Here is a 15864-nt window from a genome sequence, read left to right on the forward strand (position 1 = left end):
GGAGAAAATATAAGTCTTCAGTAATTTAGTTTTCATTTGTTCTTTCTTTCTGAAGCTGAATAAAGTCCTTTAATAAGCCACAATAGTAACTGGATCATTTAATTTAGTATCTGACAACCAAAAATTATTTTATTTTTTTAGGCCAGTGCCAGATGATCAGGAAAGCTGAGCCAGTCAGACTCATGCTTAATAATCTACCCTCTTCTCCTAATCATGGCAAGTTTAACCCAGTTATTCTTTTTAAATTTATTTTTAATTGAAGTATAGTTGAATTATAATGTTGTGTTAATTACTGCTGTACATCAAAGTGACTCAGTTATCTATATATATATACATACATATATACACACACACACACGCACGTGTGCACACATACATTCTTTTCCATATTCTTTTCCATTATAGTTTATCACAGGATACTGAATGTATTTCCCTGTGCTATACACAGTAGGATCTTGTTGTTTATCCATTCTATACTTACCAGTTTGCAGTGATAATCCCAAACTTCCAACCCAACCTTCTCCTGCCCCCCTCCCCCTTGGCAACAAGAAGTCTGTGCTCTATGTCCCTGATTCTGTTTCTGTTTCACAGATAGGTTCATCTGTGTCATATTTTAGATTCCACATATAAGTGGCATCATATGGTATTTGTCTTTCTCTTTCTGACTTACTTCACTTAGTATGATAATCTCTAGTTGTATCCATAACCCAGTTAATCTTAATGTCATAATAAAGCAATAGTTACTGAGCATTTTCTGATTAACCACTTGGGGGAGTATAGAAATTAATAAGATACAGAGCTTGCCACCAAAAATTTATTATCTGATAAGAGAGATGTATACTCACTGTATTAAACATACTGCATTAAACACTCACTGTGTTAGAAAGAAAAATCAAGTAAGGAATTACATTCTCCTATGTACGTATATCTGTGATGGTAAAATACTCTGAGACATTAATTGAAATACCTCCTTCCATTTAGTCAGTTGAAGTTATTGTGTCACAGGTGTCATGTCCCAATAGAACACAGAAAAATGTTAAGTGCTGGTACTGAGTTTCAAAAGCTGAAATTAGAGTTTAAGACAAATTTGAAAGACTATATGCATCCAGTTTTTTTCCATCCTAAACTAAATGAAATCTCAATAAGATGAGGTAGGGAAGACAAAGAAAAGCCAGAAGGAAGCTAAGAGAGCTTAGATATTAATGGAATTCCTAAGAAAGGGTCCTGTCTCCTTAGCAGAACAACAGAAACCCCCAGGTAGATATGGAAGATTTGACAGCAGAATAGACCTTAGTCCCAAACCCTGACAGTCTGTAGATGCAAACACAGAGTTCTTTCTGTGCCGAGGTGCTGCAATGAAACAATCTCACAAAGCTCTCCCCCCACACCCAAGAAGAACATGGAGAATACAGAATGATATTCCATATGCCTCAGTGCAGCATGGACATGACCCAGAGAGCCAGTGACGTGAATAGGGTAAGGAGGTCGCAGCAGGATCCTGCACAAACCAACTGCCAAAAACCAGATGCAAATGAAAACACCTCAGGGACTTCCCTGGTGGCGCAGTGGTAAGACTCCACTCCACGCTCCCAATGCAGGGGGCCTGGGTTCGATCCCTGGTCAGGGAACTAGATCCCACATGTATGCCTCAACTAAGGAGCCAGCAAGCGCCAACTAAAGAGCCCGCAAGCCAGAACTAAGGAGTCTGCCTGCTGCAACTAAGACCTGGTGCAACCAAAGAAAGAAAGAAAAAAAGAAAGAAAGAAAGAAAGAAAGAAAACACCTCAGCAGATGGCTGAGTGGTGTGGATGGGTGATAATCATTACCCCACATCACCAGTAGTGGCAGAGCATTAGTCCCCTCTAAATTACACATAACCTCAGAAGAAAACAGGATAAACAGACCTTGAATTAACTGAAATTTGGCTTCTATAACTGAGCAAAATGAATAGGGGCTCAAAGTAGAAATTAACTTCAATTACTTTTTTTTTTCTGGCTGTGGCACCACGCGGCTTGTGGGATCTTAGTTCTCCAACCAGGGATCAAACCCAGGCCTCAGCAGTGAAAGCACACTGTCCTAACCACTGGACCGCCAGGGAATTCCCTCAATTATTTTTAAAAAGAAAAAAAGTAGGGGACTTCTCTGGTGATCGAGTGGTTAAGACTCTGCACTTCCAATGCAGGGGAATCGGGCTCGATCCCTGGTTGGGGAACTAAGATCCCACATGCTGCACCAAAAAAAAGAGAAAAGAATAAAAACAAAAAGTTACATTTTTGGTACACCTGAGTTTGTGGCAAGGAATTAATATTTGCTACATACTTACTTATGATATACATATACAAATATACACATAGATACACACATATAAAATTTCCCAACGCTGAGCAATAAGATCCATTTCTGAGGGACTTCCCTGGCCATCCAGTGGTTAAGACTCTGCGCTTCCACTATAGGGGGTGCAGGTTCAATCCCTGGTCAGGGAACTAAGATCCCACATGCTGCGTGGCACAGCCAAAAAAACACAAAAAACAAAAAACAAAATATATCAATTTCTGAGCTTTTTTAGCACCTAAGACAAAAAAACCCCTTAATGTTGTATAATTTTAATACCAGTTATCTGGGTGAGATAAACATTTTATTAAAATTAGAAGCTAAAAATAACTGATCCTTATCAAAGGTTTGGTCAGAGTTGAAAATAGACACGGCCGGACTTCCCTGGTGGTGCAGTGGTTAAGAATCCGCCTGCCAATTCAGGGGACACGGGTTCGAGCCCTGGTCCCAGAAGATCCCACATGCCGCGGAGCAGCTAAGCCTGTGTACCACAACTACAAAGCCTGCGCTCTAGAGCCCGTGCTCGGCCACAACAGAAGCCACCGCAATGAAGAGTACCCCCCACTCACTGCAACCAGAGAAAGCCCATGCACAGCAATGAAGACCCAATGCAGCCAAACATAAATAAGTAAATAAATAAATTTAAAAAAAGAAAATAGACACGGTTTTTCAACAATGTTAAAGAAATTGCAAGTGTCCCCTTAATTTGGCTTTTTCTTCCATAAACATTCAATAAAATCTTGAATAAAACCTTAAAACTTAAGACAATGAAGGTGGTCCTGCAAGTCTATAACAATATAGTTTTCTGCTGATGTAACCTGTTTCAAAAATAACTTAAGGGCTTCCCTGGTGGCGCACTGGTTGGGAATCTGCCTGCTAATGCAGCGGACACAGGTTCGAGCCCCGGTCCAGGAGGATCCCACATGCCACGGAGCGGCTGGGCCCGTGAGCCATGGCCACTGAGCCTGCGCATCCGGAGCCTGTGCTCCGCAATGGGAGAGGCCACAACAATGAGAGGCCCGCGTACTGCAAAAAAAAAAAAAAAAAAAAAAAAAAAAAAAAAAAGGTCAAGCTAGGGACTTCCCTGTGGTCCAGTGGTTAAGACTCAGTGCTCCCAATGCTGGGGGCACGAGTCTGATCGCTGTTCGGGGAATTAAGATCTCGCATGCCAGGTGGCGTGAGATTTATCTCACCTAGAGAGGCCGCGATAGTGAGAGGCCCACGCACCACGATGAAGAGTGGCCCCCGCTTGCCACAACTAGAGAAAGCCCTCGCACAGAAACGAAGACCCAACACAGCGAAAATAAATAAATAGACTCCTACCCTCAACATCTTCTTAAAAAAAATAAAAATAAAAATAACTTAAAATGCCCAAAGATAGAGTATACCTCAGACATCTTTCTAATCCCCAGAACCTGTGAATATGTTAGTGTAAAAGGAAAAAGGGAGTTTGCAGATGTGATTGATTAAGTATCTTGAGATGTGGAGGCTCAATGTAATCACAATGGTCCTTATAAGATGGAGGCAAGATGGTCAGGCAGAGAAGGAGATATGAGGAGGATAGAAGAAGTCAGAGAGAGATTTGAAGATGCTATGCTGCTAGCTTTGAAGATGGAGTAAGACAAGGAATGCAGGTGGCCTCTAGAAGCTGGAAAAAGGAATATGGATTCACCACTAAAGCTTCCAAAAGGAATGCAGCCCTACCATCACTTTGATTTTAGCCCCAAAGATCCATTTTGGACTCCTGACCCCCAGAACTAGAAGATAATAACTCTGTATTGTTTGAAGTCACTTAAGTTTGTGGTACTTTGTTAGAATAGCAATAGGAAACCAATATGAATAAAGTCATAATTCCCATTTTACAGATGGGATAGTGATGTTTACAACCAAGACTTGAACAAATATATGTCTTACACCATAACCTGAACTCACAACTATTATGTTATGTAGCCTCTATAAATAGTTGGCATAGCTGGCATTTATTTTAAAACTGTATCATAGTTAACTTCCACCTACAGAATCAAGTGTTTAGGACAGATGAATGAATGCTATTAAAAAAAGGTCAAGGGCTTCCCTGGTGGCGCAGTGGTTAAGAGTCCACCTGCTGATGCAGGGGACACGGGTTCGTGCCCCGGTCCGGGAGGATCCCACATGCCGTGGAGCGGCTGGGCCCGTGAGCCATGGCCACTGAGCCTGCGCGTCCGGAGCCTGTGCTCCGCAACGGGAGAGGCCACAACAATGAGAGGCCCGCGTACCGCAAAAAAAAAAAAAAAAAAAAAAGTCAAGCTAGGGACTTCCCTGGTGGTCCAGTGGTTAAGAGTCAGTACTTCCAATGCAGAGGGCACGGGTCTGATCGCTGTGCGGGGAATTAAGATCTCGCGTGCCAGGTGGCGCGGCCAAAAAAAAAAAGGTGAAGCTATTTTCTCAATAATTGCAATAATCTATAATGAATGTTATATCTGCTTGTTTCTCATGCAAGATACTAAACAGATAGTATTAAAGAGGCCCAAAGATAGGTTAAGGTTATAATCAAAAAGTTGAGAAAAGGACAAATCAGTTTTAAGTGCATGTTAAAAATAACAATAGTTTCTGAGCTACAGACTCAAAGAATAAACCAGCATTCCAAAGTGAGGTTATTAAATACTTGGTAAATATTAACTTAAATTAATGGACCTCTCAAATAATACAGAGAGTTCAACACTCCATTACTGAACTATAAATTCCATGAGGAAAGGGATCGTGTCTGCATCTGTTTTTAATACCACTATATCCCCAGCTCTTAGCACATTATCAGGCACATAGTAAAATAAATGAGAAAGCTGGAATAGGGATATGAAGGGTTAATTTTATGTGTCAACTTGGCTAGGCCACAGTAGCCAGATTTTTGGTCATACATTATTCTAGATGTTTCTGTGAAGGTGTTTTTAAGATGAGATTAACATTTAAATCGGTAGACTCTGAGTAAAGCATATATAATCCTCCATAATGTGGGTGGGTCTCATCCAATCAGCTGAATGCCTTAATAGAACAAAGACTGACCTCCCCAAGAGGAGGGAATTCTGCCAGCTGACCACCTTTGGACTCTAACTGCAACTTTTCTCAGGCTGCCAGCCTACCCTGCAGATTTTGGCCCTGACAAGCCTCCCCAGCTGCACAAATCAATTTCTTAAAACACATCTCTCTGTTTCTCTGGAGAACCCTAATACAAAGGGAATATCTACTTTACCATAAAAGGTATATATGGACTCAAAAATTCACAACCATTATTTAATATTCTCCAAGTGCATTTGCTTTAAAAGGTTTCTTTTTTAGGTAGAGGAGTTATTTTTTATAGTAGTTTATCTGATAGGCCTAGGTTTAATACTACAAGGAAGGGAAGAACAGAAGGCAAACTAAACAAAAACAGGATGCTTCTTCTTAAACAAGATAATGTCTTGACAAATACTTCTGTTCCCCTATGTAATAAATCAACTCAAATGAGAACCATATTAGAGTTGTCACTTCATTAAAATTATCATCCAACTTCTGAGTATGAAGGAATGCATTTAAAGCAAGGATACCTATGGTATAAGATTTACACATAGTTTCCTCAGAAATAATTAGGGAGTTACTTTAATTACTCACCAAAAAACTAATAAAATTAATTTTAAAAGTACACATGATAATAAAATATCTTTTACCTCTTAATTGAAAGATTCTTGGAAACTTTGTTAAAAAACTCTCTTTCTGCATTCTGGCCTTCAGCACTCAGTTCAAAATAGACTGGGTTTTTGTCAGAAGGTTCAACATTCTGAAATAAAGTAGGTCATACTTTGAGATGTGACTTACATAAACACCAGATAATTCTATTTAGATGACAAGTAGCTCTGAAACACTGGGGGAAAGGCGACTTCTGATTTCTGTAACTATAATCTTTTTTAAAAAAATCATTCTTTCAACTGAGATATAATTGACATATGACATAATACTTTCAGGTGAACATAATGATTCAATATTTGAATATACTGTGAAACACACACTACAATAAATCTAGTTAACCATCCATCACCATGCAGAATGATAAATTTTTTCTTATAAGAACTTTCAAGGACTTCCCTGGTGGCACAGTAGTTGGGAATCTGTCTGCCAATGCAGGGGACACGGGTTCGACCCCTGGTCCCGGGGGTATCCCACATGCTGCGGAGCAACTGGGCCCATGCGCCATAGCTACTGAAGCTACTGTGCTCTGAAGCCCGTGAGCCACAGCTTCTGGGACCGTGTGCCACAACTGCTGGAGCCTGTGCACCTGGAGCCTGAGCTCTGCAATGGGAGAGGCCACCACAATGAGAGGCCTGCACACCGCAACGAGGAGTGGCCCCCGCTTGCCGCAACTAGAGAGCCTGCGCACAGCAACGAATACCCAACGCATCCAAAAAGTAAATAAAATAAATTAAAAAAGAGGAACTTTCAAAATACAATATAGTATTATTAACTATACTCACCATGCTGTATATTACATCCCCATTACTTATTTACTTTATAACTGGAAGTTTGTACCTTTTGACCACCTTTGGCTATTTCGGCCACCCTCAACCCCCCCCCCCACCTCTTGCAAACCACCAATCTGTTCTCTGTGTCTGTGAGTTCAATGAAATGTTTTGTTGTTGTTGTTTAAATATTGCACATATAAGTGACATATGGTATTTGTCTTTCTCTGTTTTATCTATTTCACTTAGCACAATGCCCTCAAGGTCCATCTACGTTGTCACAAATGGCAGCATTTCCTTCCATTTTTTACAGCTGAATATTTTCCCATTATATTAATATAATATGATATAATATAATATAATATAAGATAAATTACATTTTCTTTATCCATTCACCCAACCATGGACACTTAGGTTGCTTTAATATCTTGGCTATTGTAAATAGTGCTGAAATTAACATGGTGGTACACATATCTTTTTGAATTAGTGTTCTTGTTTCCTTTGGATAAATACCCAGAAGTGGAATTGCTGAATCATATGGTTCTATTTTTATGCAACCTTTTTAAAAAACTATCCGTCTCTCTACTACATAAATCAAAGTAAAAACCTAATTACCTTTACTATGTAACTTACTCAATAACCAGGGATTCAGTTAAAATAGTAACTTTAGGGCTTCCCTGGTGGTGCAGTGGTTGAGAGTCTGCCTGCCGATGCAGGGGACACGGGTTCGTGCCCCAGTACGGGAAGATCCCACATGCCACAGAGCGGCTAGGCCTGTGAGCCATGGCTGCTGAGCCTGCGTGTCCGGAGCCTGTGCTCTGCAACAGGAGAGGCCACAACAGTGAGAGGCCCACATACCATAAAAAAAAAAAAAAAAAAGTAACTTTAAACTGAGCATACAATCTGAAGAATAAAATGAGTGAACGATATATGTCTCTAAAATGGAAATAGACCTCATTTAAGATGATTATGTGTATAATTAAAATACAAAAACTTGATTCATGAATCAATACAACCTATAAATGAAATTAAAGGCACAAAATAAGATCTGAGTGGTAACACATGGTTATTTAGGGATAGTAAAAAATTTTTTTTAATTAATTTATTTATTTTTGGCTGCGTTGGGTCTTCGTTGCTGCACGTGGGCTTTCTCTAGTTGCAGCAAGCGGGGGCTACTCCTTGTTGCAGTGCACAGGCTTCTCACTGCGATGGCTTCTCTTGCTGCGGAGCATGGGCTCTAGGCACGTGGGCTTCAGTAGATGCGGCACATGGGCTCAGTAGTTGTGGCTCACTGTGTCTAGAGCACAGGCTCAGTTGTTGCGCACGGGCTTAGTTGCTCCGCAGCATGTGCGATATTCTGGGACCAGGGCTTGAACCCATGTCCCCTGCATTGGCAGGTGGATTCTTAACCAATGAGCGACCAGGGAAGCCCGAGATAGTCAATATTTTTGTAAAAAAAAAAAAAAAGCAGAATTATTGTTTATTTTTGGCCTTAGAATGTTTTTACATAATGACACTTACGGTTTCAAAGATCTACTTTTTCTGTGACCATCACCTAAATGTACTGGGTTGGCCAAAAAGTTCTTTCAGGTTTTTCCATAAGATCTTACAGAAAAACCCGAACGAATTTTTTTGCCAGTCATATTAATCTATTCTGATTCCTAGGGTTATATATTATAGACATTGACTTTTAAGTATGAGAAACCATTTGTTATACCCATACATTTAAAAATTAACAGTCAGGACAAAGAAAACACTAAGATCACAAATTAACTCTCAATATCATAAAATGATACAACATATACATTAAATTCTTGATATAGTCCTCAAAGGTTTTAGGAAAACATGAGAAAGTTACTCTGTAGATAACATTTGATCCTGCATTAGAATTTGGTTCTGGAGGTATGGCCTAAAATTTACAAAACAAAATTAACCATAAATGAATAAAGTTAATATTCAGTAAGATTGATTATAAATAAAGCCTAATAATTTGAGTACAACCCTGAATAGTCATAAGTGTGCTAGGTAATCAAATCACTTACTTTGAAAAGATGTAATGTTTCCTTACTAGTTAGTAGCTGGAAGCGAAGGTCAGATAACCTGCCATCACAAGGGAGGCATTCATAAAACTCAGGATCCTTATGTGTCACAGAATAGAGAACTATAATGAAATTTCCAGATTCTGAAAAAACCCTGGATAAAAAAATGCCATTTAATTAAAATTTACTGAGAATAACAAGAGTACACTCAAAGAATTCTATGTGAGTCTCTCAATCTAGTTAATAGACTAACTAAACAGTCCAATTTTTGGAAGAAAACTGAGGGGCAAGTTTATGCTTACTTTTCCCTGACCAGGGATCAAACCCATGCTCCCTTTAATGGAAGCGTGGAGCCTAACCACTGGACTACCAGGGAATTCCCTATGCTTACTTTTTAATGTTACTAATTTTTAATTTTTAAAATACATTTATTATGGAATACATATTCCTTGTAAATACTTCAAACAAAAACAGGAATGTATAAAATAGAAAACCATCCCACTCCACTCTCCAGTTTACCGTATTTACTTACAGAATTTTCCCCTAGGCATATGCAAACATTTTATACCATTTAACAAAAACAAGGGGCCTCCCTGGTGGCGCAGTGGTTGAGAGTCCGCCTGCCGATGCAGGGGATACAGGTTCGTGCCCCGGTCTGGGAGGATCCCATATGCCGCGGAGCGGCTGGGCCCGTGAGCCATGGCCGCTGGGCCTGCGCATCCGGAGCCTGTGCTCCGCAACGGGAGAGGCCACAACAGTGAGAGGCCCGCATACCGCAAAAAGAAAAAAAACAAAAAAAACAAAAAAAAACAAGGTATTATACACACTATTTCCATTTGTTCCTTTTTTTTTTTTTTGAGGGAAAAGAGAAATAATATTTAATTAAAAGCACACAACGTGATTACTGGTATATTTCTAAACCACATATTCAATAGGTCTGTGATATAGTTTTTTTTTAAATTATTTTTTATTGGAGTATAGTTGCTTTACAATATTGTGTTAGTTTCTGCTGTACAGCAGAGTGAATCAGTTATACATATACGTATATCCCCTTTTTTAGATTTCCTACCCACTTAGGTCACCACAGAGCACTGAGTAGAATTCCCTGTGCTCTACAGTAGGTTCTCATTAGTTATCTATTTTATACATAGTAGTGTATACATGTCAATCCCAATCTCCAATTCATCCCACCCTCTCCTTCCCCCCTTGGTATCTTTAAGTTTGTTCTCTACAACTGTGTCTCTATTTCTGCTTTGCAAATAAGTTCATCTGTACCATTTTTCTAGATTCCACATATAAGCGATATTATACAATATTTGTTTTTCTCTTTCTGACTTAACTTCACTCTGTATGACAGTTTCCAGGTCCATCCACATCTCTGCAAATGGCACTACTTCGTTCCTTTTTATGGCTGAGTAATAGTCCATTGTATATATGTACCACATCTTCTTTATCCATTCATCTGTCGATGGACATTTAGGTTGCTTCCATGTCCTGGCTATTGTAAATACTGCTGCAATGAACACTGGGGTGCATGTATCTTTTTGAATTATGACCTTCTTCAGGTATATGCCCAGGAGTGGGATTGCTGGGTCATATGGTAGTTCTATTTTTAGTTCTTTAAGGAACCTCCATACTGTTCTCCATAGTGGCTGTACCAATTTACATTCCCACCAATAGTGTAGGAGGGTTCCCTTTTCTCCACACCGTCTCCAGCATTTATTGTTTGTAGATTTTTTGATGATGGCCATTCTGACTGGTGTGAGGTGATACCTCATGGTAGTTGTGATTTGCATTTCTCTAATAATTAGTGATGTTGAGCATCTTTTCATGTGCCTCTTGGCCATCTGTATGTCTTCTTTGGAGAGATGTCTATTTAGGTCTTCTGCCCATTTTCTGATTGTTTGGGTTTTTTTGTTATTGAGCTGCATGAACTGTTTGTATATTTTGGAGATTAATCCCTGGTCAGTTGCTTCATCAGCAAATATTTTCTCCCATTCTGAGGGTTGTCTTTTGGTCTTGTTTATGGTTTCCTTTGCTGTGCAAAAGCTTTAAAGTTTTATTAGGTCCCATTTGTTTATTTTTGTTTTTATTTTCATCACTCTAGGAGGTGGGTCAAAAAAGCTCTTGCTGTGATTTATGTCAAGGAGTGTTTTGCTTATGTTTTTTCCTCTAACAGTTTAATAGTGTCCATCCTTACACTTAGGTCTTTAATCCATTTTGAGTTTGTTTTTGTGTATGGTGTTAGGGAGTGTTCTAATTTCACTCCTTTACATGTAGCTGTCCAGTTTTCCCAGCACAACTTACTGAAAAGACTGTCTTTTCTCCATTATATATTCTTGCCTTCTTTGTCATAGATTAGGTGACCATAGGTGCATGGGTTTATCTCTGGGCTTTCTATCCTGTTCCATTGATCTATATTTCTGTTTTTGTGCCACTACCATACTGTCTTGATTACTGTAGCTTTGTAGTATAGTCTGAAGTCAGGGAGCCTGATTTCTCCAGCTCTTTTTCTTTCTCAAGATTGCCTTTGCTATTCGGGGTCTTCTGTGTTTCCATATCAATTGTACAATTTTTTGTTCTAATTCTGTGAAAAATGCCATTGGTAATTTGATAGGGATTGTACTGAATCTGTAGATTGCTGTGGGTAGTATAGCCATCTTCACAATATTGATTCTTCCAGTCCAAGAACATGGTATATATCTCTCCATCTGTTTCATCTTTGATTTCTTTCATCAGTATCTTACAGTTTTCTGAGTACAGGTTTTTTACCTCCTTAGGTAGGTTTATTCCTAGGTATCTTATTCTTTTTGTTGCAATGGTAAATGGGATTGTTTCCTTAATTGTATTTGCTATTTATTATTTGACAATCTTGGATTTCTTTCCATGTCACTATTCTATATTATACCTTAGACCTCCTTATTCTTTTTTAGTGACTATCCAGTATTACAATTTATAGATGTGCTATTATTGATTCACCTAGACTTCTAAAAGTGTATATTTTATTCACAATATTTCACTACTATAAACACTGATAAAATGAACAGTCATTTTATTATTCACTACATGACTGAACAAATATCTGTAATGTAATCAAGAGTCCTTAAAATACACACCAAAACCCACTATTTAAAAATACTTTTAGTAGTTGTCTCTACTTTGTAAAATGTTGAATGAAGGATAATTTGGGGATATATTACACTATTAACAAAACAAAGCAGTGAGGGTTTAGGAGGCAGAATGCCTATTCTGCTCAATTCCTCTCTCTAGGGTCAGACAAGACCACTGATCAGAATGCTGTGAAGTACTAACCTAAGCTATGCTAAGCAGTGCTGATGCCTCCCTGGTTAAAGGCTGGCAGTAATTAAAGAGTCCAGGTATCAAAGAAATTCCCTAACGCTTCATATTAACAGAGAGAGCTTCAAAACTAACTTCACCAAGCATTTACTATCAATAAATAATTAAAGCAAGACCAGTCACTGATAATAAAACTTAATATTACTAATATGCTAAAATGAATAATTAATTTCTCTTTTATTGCAAATAAAACTAACTATATTATATAATTAAAATAAAATGTAAAAAGTAGAACTGTAGCTTCTGGAGAAAAAACAAGAGATTTTCATTTCAATAAAAATCCTTTCTAAGCAAAATAGAAAAAAAAATGGATAAATCGGACTTTAAAAAAAGCCTGGGAAAAAATATTAACCAAAATGATATGAAATGACAATCTGGGGGAAATAAATTTTTGCCACATATCTATACCAATACAAATACATATACGTATGTACACACGCACATTTTTATAACATATTTATATACACATATATAAAATCTTTGCAGCATATAACACACATATTTTAAGAAATATATACTTCTCTGTATACTTTACATATTATATAAATGTATATATACAGAGAGTGAAAAAGAAAAAGAGAGCTCTTACAAAGCAATGTGAAAAAGATACACAACCCAATAGAGTAATGGCAAGAGACATGATTAGGAGGTTCCCAGAAGATGAGATTATAAAACATCAGATTTGCAAAGATCAAAAGCCTAATAATGGGGGCATCCCTGGTGGCGCAGTGGTTAAGGATCTGCCTGCCAGTGCAGGGGGCATGGGTTCGATCCCTGGTCCGGGGAGATCCCACATGCCATGGAGCAACTAAGCCTGTGCGCCACAATTACTGAGCCTGCACTCTAGAGCCTGCGAGCCACAACTACTGAGCTCACACCCCACAACTACTGAAGCCTCCGCACCTAGAGCCCGTGCTCTGCAACAAGAGAAGCCACTGCAATGAGAAGCCTGCGCACTGCAGTGAAGAGTAGCCCCGGCTCCCCACAACTAGAGAAAGCCCACACGCCCCAACAAAGACCCAACGCAGCCAAAAATTAAAAAAAAAAAAAAAAAAAAAAGTCTAATAATGGTCTTCCAGTTACCTCTCTGAGGTCTTATTGTTTTTCCCTTCCCTCACTCCTCTCCAGCCATGTTACTTCCTTGCTATTCCTTGAAGATGCAAGGTGATCTTTCACCCACAGCACTGTACCCATCATCCTGTGATACTGCCCCAGACAGCCACATGGCTTATTCCCCCATCTCAAGTCTTTGCCTGCCTGACTGCCCTATTTAAAACTGCAACCGTACCTGCTACTACCATAGACACAACATCCACCTCCCCTGCTTATTTTTCTCCACAGCACTCATCACCTTGTAAAATACTCTTTATTTTACTTATTTTTTCTGTTTACTGCCTATCTCTGCAGGGTCTTTATTTTGTTTACTGTTTATTGCCAATATCATGAATAGTGCTTGGTACATAGTAGGTGCTCAACAAATACTTGTTCCACAGTGTTAGTGAGGGGATGGAGAAAACAGGCACTCTCAAACACTGTTGGAAAGATTATAAACTGATAGTCTTTGAAGCACAAATTGGCAATATCTACCAAAATTTAAAATTATTTACTATTTGACCCAGAAAAACCACTTTTAGGAATTTATTCCACAAATATACTAATATATACAACAAAGATGTATACACAAAGTTGTCCGCAAGCAAAAGGAGTAGTTTTTAAAATATAGTATATATTATTTACTATTCAGTTGTAAAATATGTGTATTAAATCTGCATGTGCAAAGATTTAGTAATGATTTCCAAGGTATAATGATATAAAGAAAAAAGCAACAGAGAAAAGGTAGAACAGTTTGATCCCATTTGTGATTTAACTTTTACAGACCAGGGAAGGGTGTTATTTGTTTATGCATTGGTATTTCAAGAAGGAAGCACAAGATACTCCTTTAACAGTGATTGTCTCTGGGGATAGGGTCTGGGGAAATGGGGTGGAAGAGACATTTTTATTATGTATCTTTATATATGTCTGATTTTTTGCCATGTACTTATACTGCCTTTTCATTAAAGTTTTTTTTAAAAAGTGTATTATAGCCACCAAAGCAGACAGAAACAGACTCTGGAATTTTCATTTAATAGATGAAGAAAGTAAGAGGCAAATAATGGTATCATGTACAAAATAACAAAATTAAATGAGGAGTTGAGGTTAGAAATAAAGTTTCCCTATTAGTTCCAATGTTTGTGCTTTAGTTCCAAGAACATTAAACTTCATCTCAAATGTTTCTTAAGGTACTATCAGTAGCACAGGGTAACAATAAAACACTTGAAACAAATTGAAACTCATTTTCAGTCCCTTCAATGAAAATTAATCTCTTCTTTATAAAATAGGATGCTAGAGTAGATGATCCCTAGGGTTTTTTTTCCACTCATAAAAAGTATGTCTTTTGTGTTACAGTACTGTCATTAGGCAAGGGAATTCCTTCATATTTCCAAGTATAGCACAATGTCACCTTTTTTGTCTGGTTTTATTCCCATTTAATATAATGCTTGACTTCCTTAGTGTGCCTGTTCTTCTGGTTTCTAAGTATTATAAAAGGTTAAGGCATTGCATGAACTTTAAATAACACCAGTAAAACATGAATGAAGGTAAAGATCAAAATAAAACCCTACAGAAAAAAATATCACTTACCTTTCTTGAATAGAAGAACTGAACATGTATCGCAAGCAGCAAGCCCACACCTGAGGACTATAGATATGTATAATTCCAGACAGCCAGCTAAAACAAAAAATAGAAATTAAAAACTATAGTCACTTTACAAATTAGTACTTAACATTCTTTAGATTATGTTCTTCTCAAGGTAATGTGGCAGAAATTCTTGGCATTCACTGGGAACAGATTAAAGGGCTCATAAATAAGCAATCTATGAACATTAAACCATGCTGATAATTAAGAGAGAGACTATAGATATACCTATAACCATAGACAGATTCAGAGACAGAGCACCACTTTCTGTCCTCTTTCACTGAAATGATGGTAAAACTGTGGGAAAGAAAATGGTTAACAATAGAGGTGAAAGCAGAAATCAATTAGAATCAATTAGTCTGCACTAGAAAGAATAGGCTGAATTAGGGGAGAAAGAAGTTAGCAGCCTAAAACCATAGAGTTATTGAGAGGATTTAAGTCTATAATTATACAGGTAGGCTGAAAAACAGAAAACTCTTTTTAAAAATTTTTTTTTTATTATTTTTTTAAGTATTTATTTATTTATTTTGGCTGCACTGGCTCTTAGTTGCAGCATGCAAACTCTTAGTTGTGGCATGCATGCAGAATCTAGCTTCCCGACCAGGGATTGAACCCCGGCCCCCTGCATTGGGAGCACAGAGTCTTACCCACTGGACCACCAGGGAAGTCTCAGAAAACTCTTAATAGATATTCACTTAGCAGCGATAACACACAGCCACTACCAGGACCAGAGCAAAAAGACTGTAAGGAGATTTCATGGTCCACAGAACATTTCTGTACTCTCATTTTTTAAGTCTGTGCATACTGTTCCCACATATGGGTTCCCTTCCCAGTCAATCCTCCCTTCTATTATCTACACACTTAAAGGTCCAGATCAAGTTTGCCTTCTCTAAGAAAACGTCCCCTATCATCTCTCTTGCAAACAGTAATAGTGCTCA

The 15864-nt window shown here is 38.2% G+C and overlaps 1 protein-coding gene across 4 annotated transcripts in view; it reads right to left on the reverse strand.

Annotated features, from left to right (window-relative positions):
• The window catches only part of STIL (STIL centriolar assembly protein), a 64297-nt gene that overhangs the window by 24715 nt on the left and 23718 nt on the right, over positions 1-15864 (reverse strand). For all 4 annotated transcript variants that reach the window (XM_082616163.1, XM_082616162.1, XM_082616161.1 and 1 more), the window contains 3 exons: positions 14873-14959; positions 8840-8990; positions 6012-6121 (listed from right to left, as the gene is read on the reverse strand). In XM_082616163.1, the coding sequence (XP_082472289.1) occupies positions 6012-6121; positions 8840-8990; positions 14873-14959 (348 nt within the window). The remainder of the gene's footprint in view (positions 1-6011; positions 6122-8839; positions 8991-14872; positions 14960-15864) is intronic.

The sequence above is a fragment of the Mesoplodon mirus genome, assembly GCF_964341445.2.
Source record: "Mesoplodon mirus genome assembly, chromosome: 3".
Lineage (NCBI taxonomy): Eukaryota > Metazoa > Chordata > Mammalia > Artiodactyla > Ziphiidae > Mesoplodon > Mesoplodon mirus.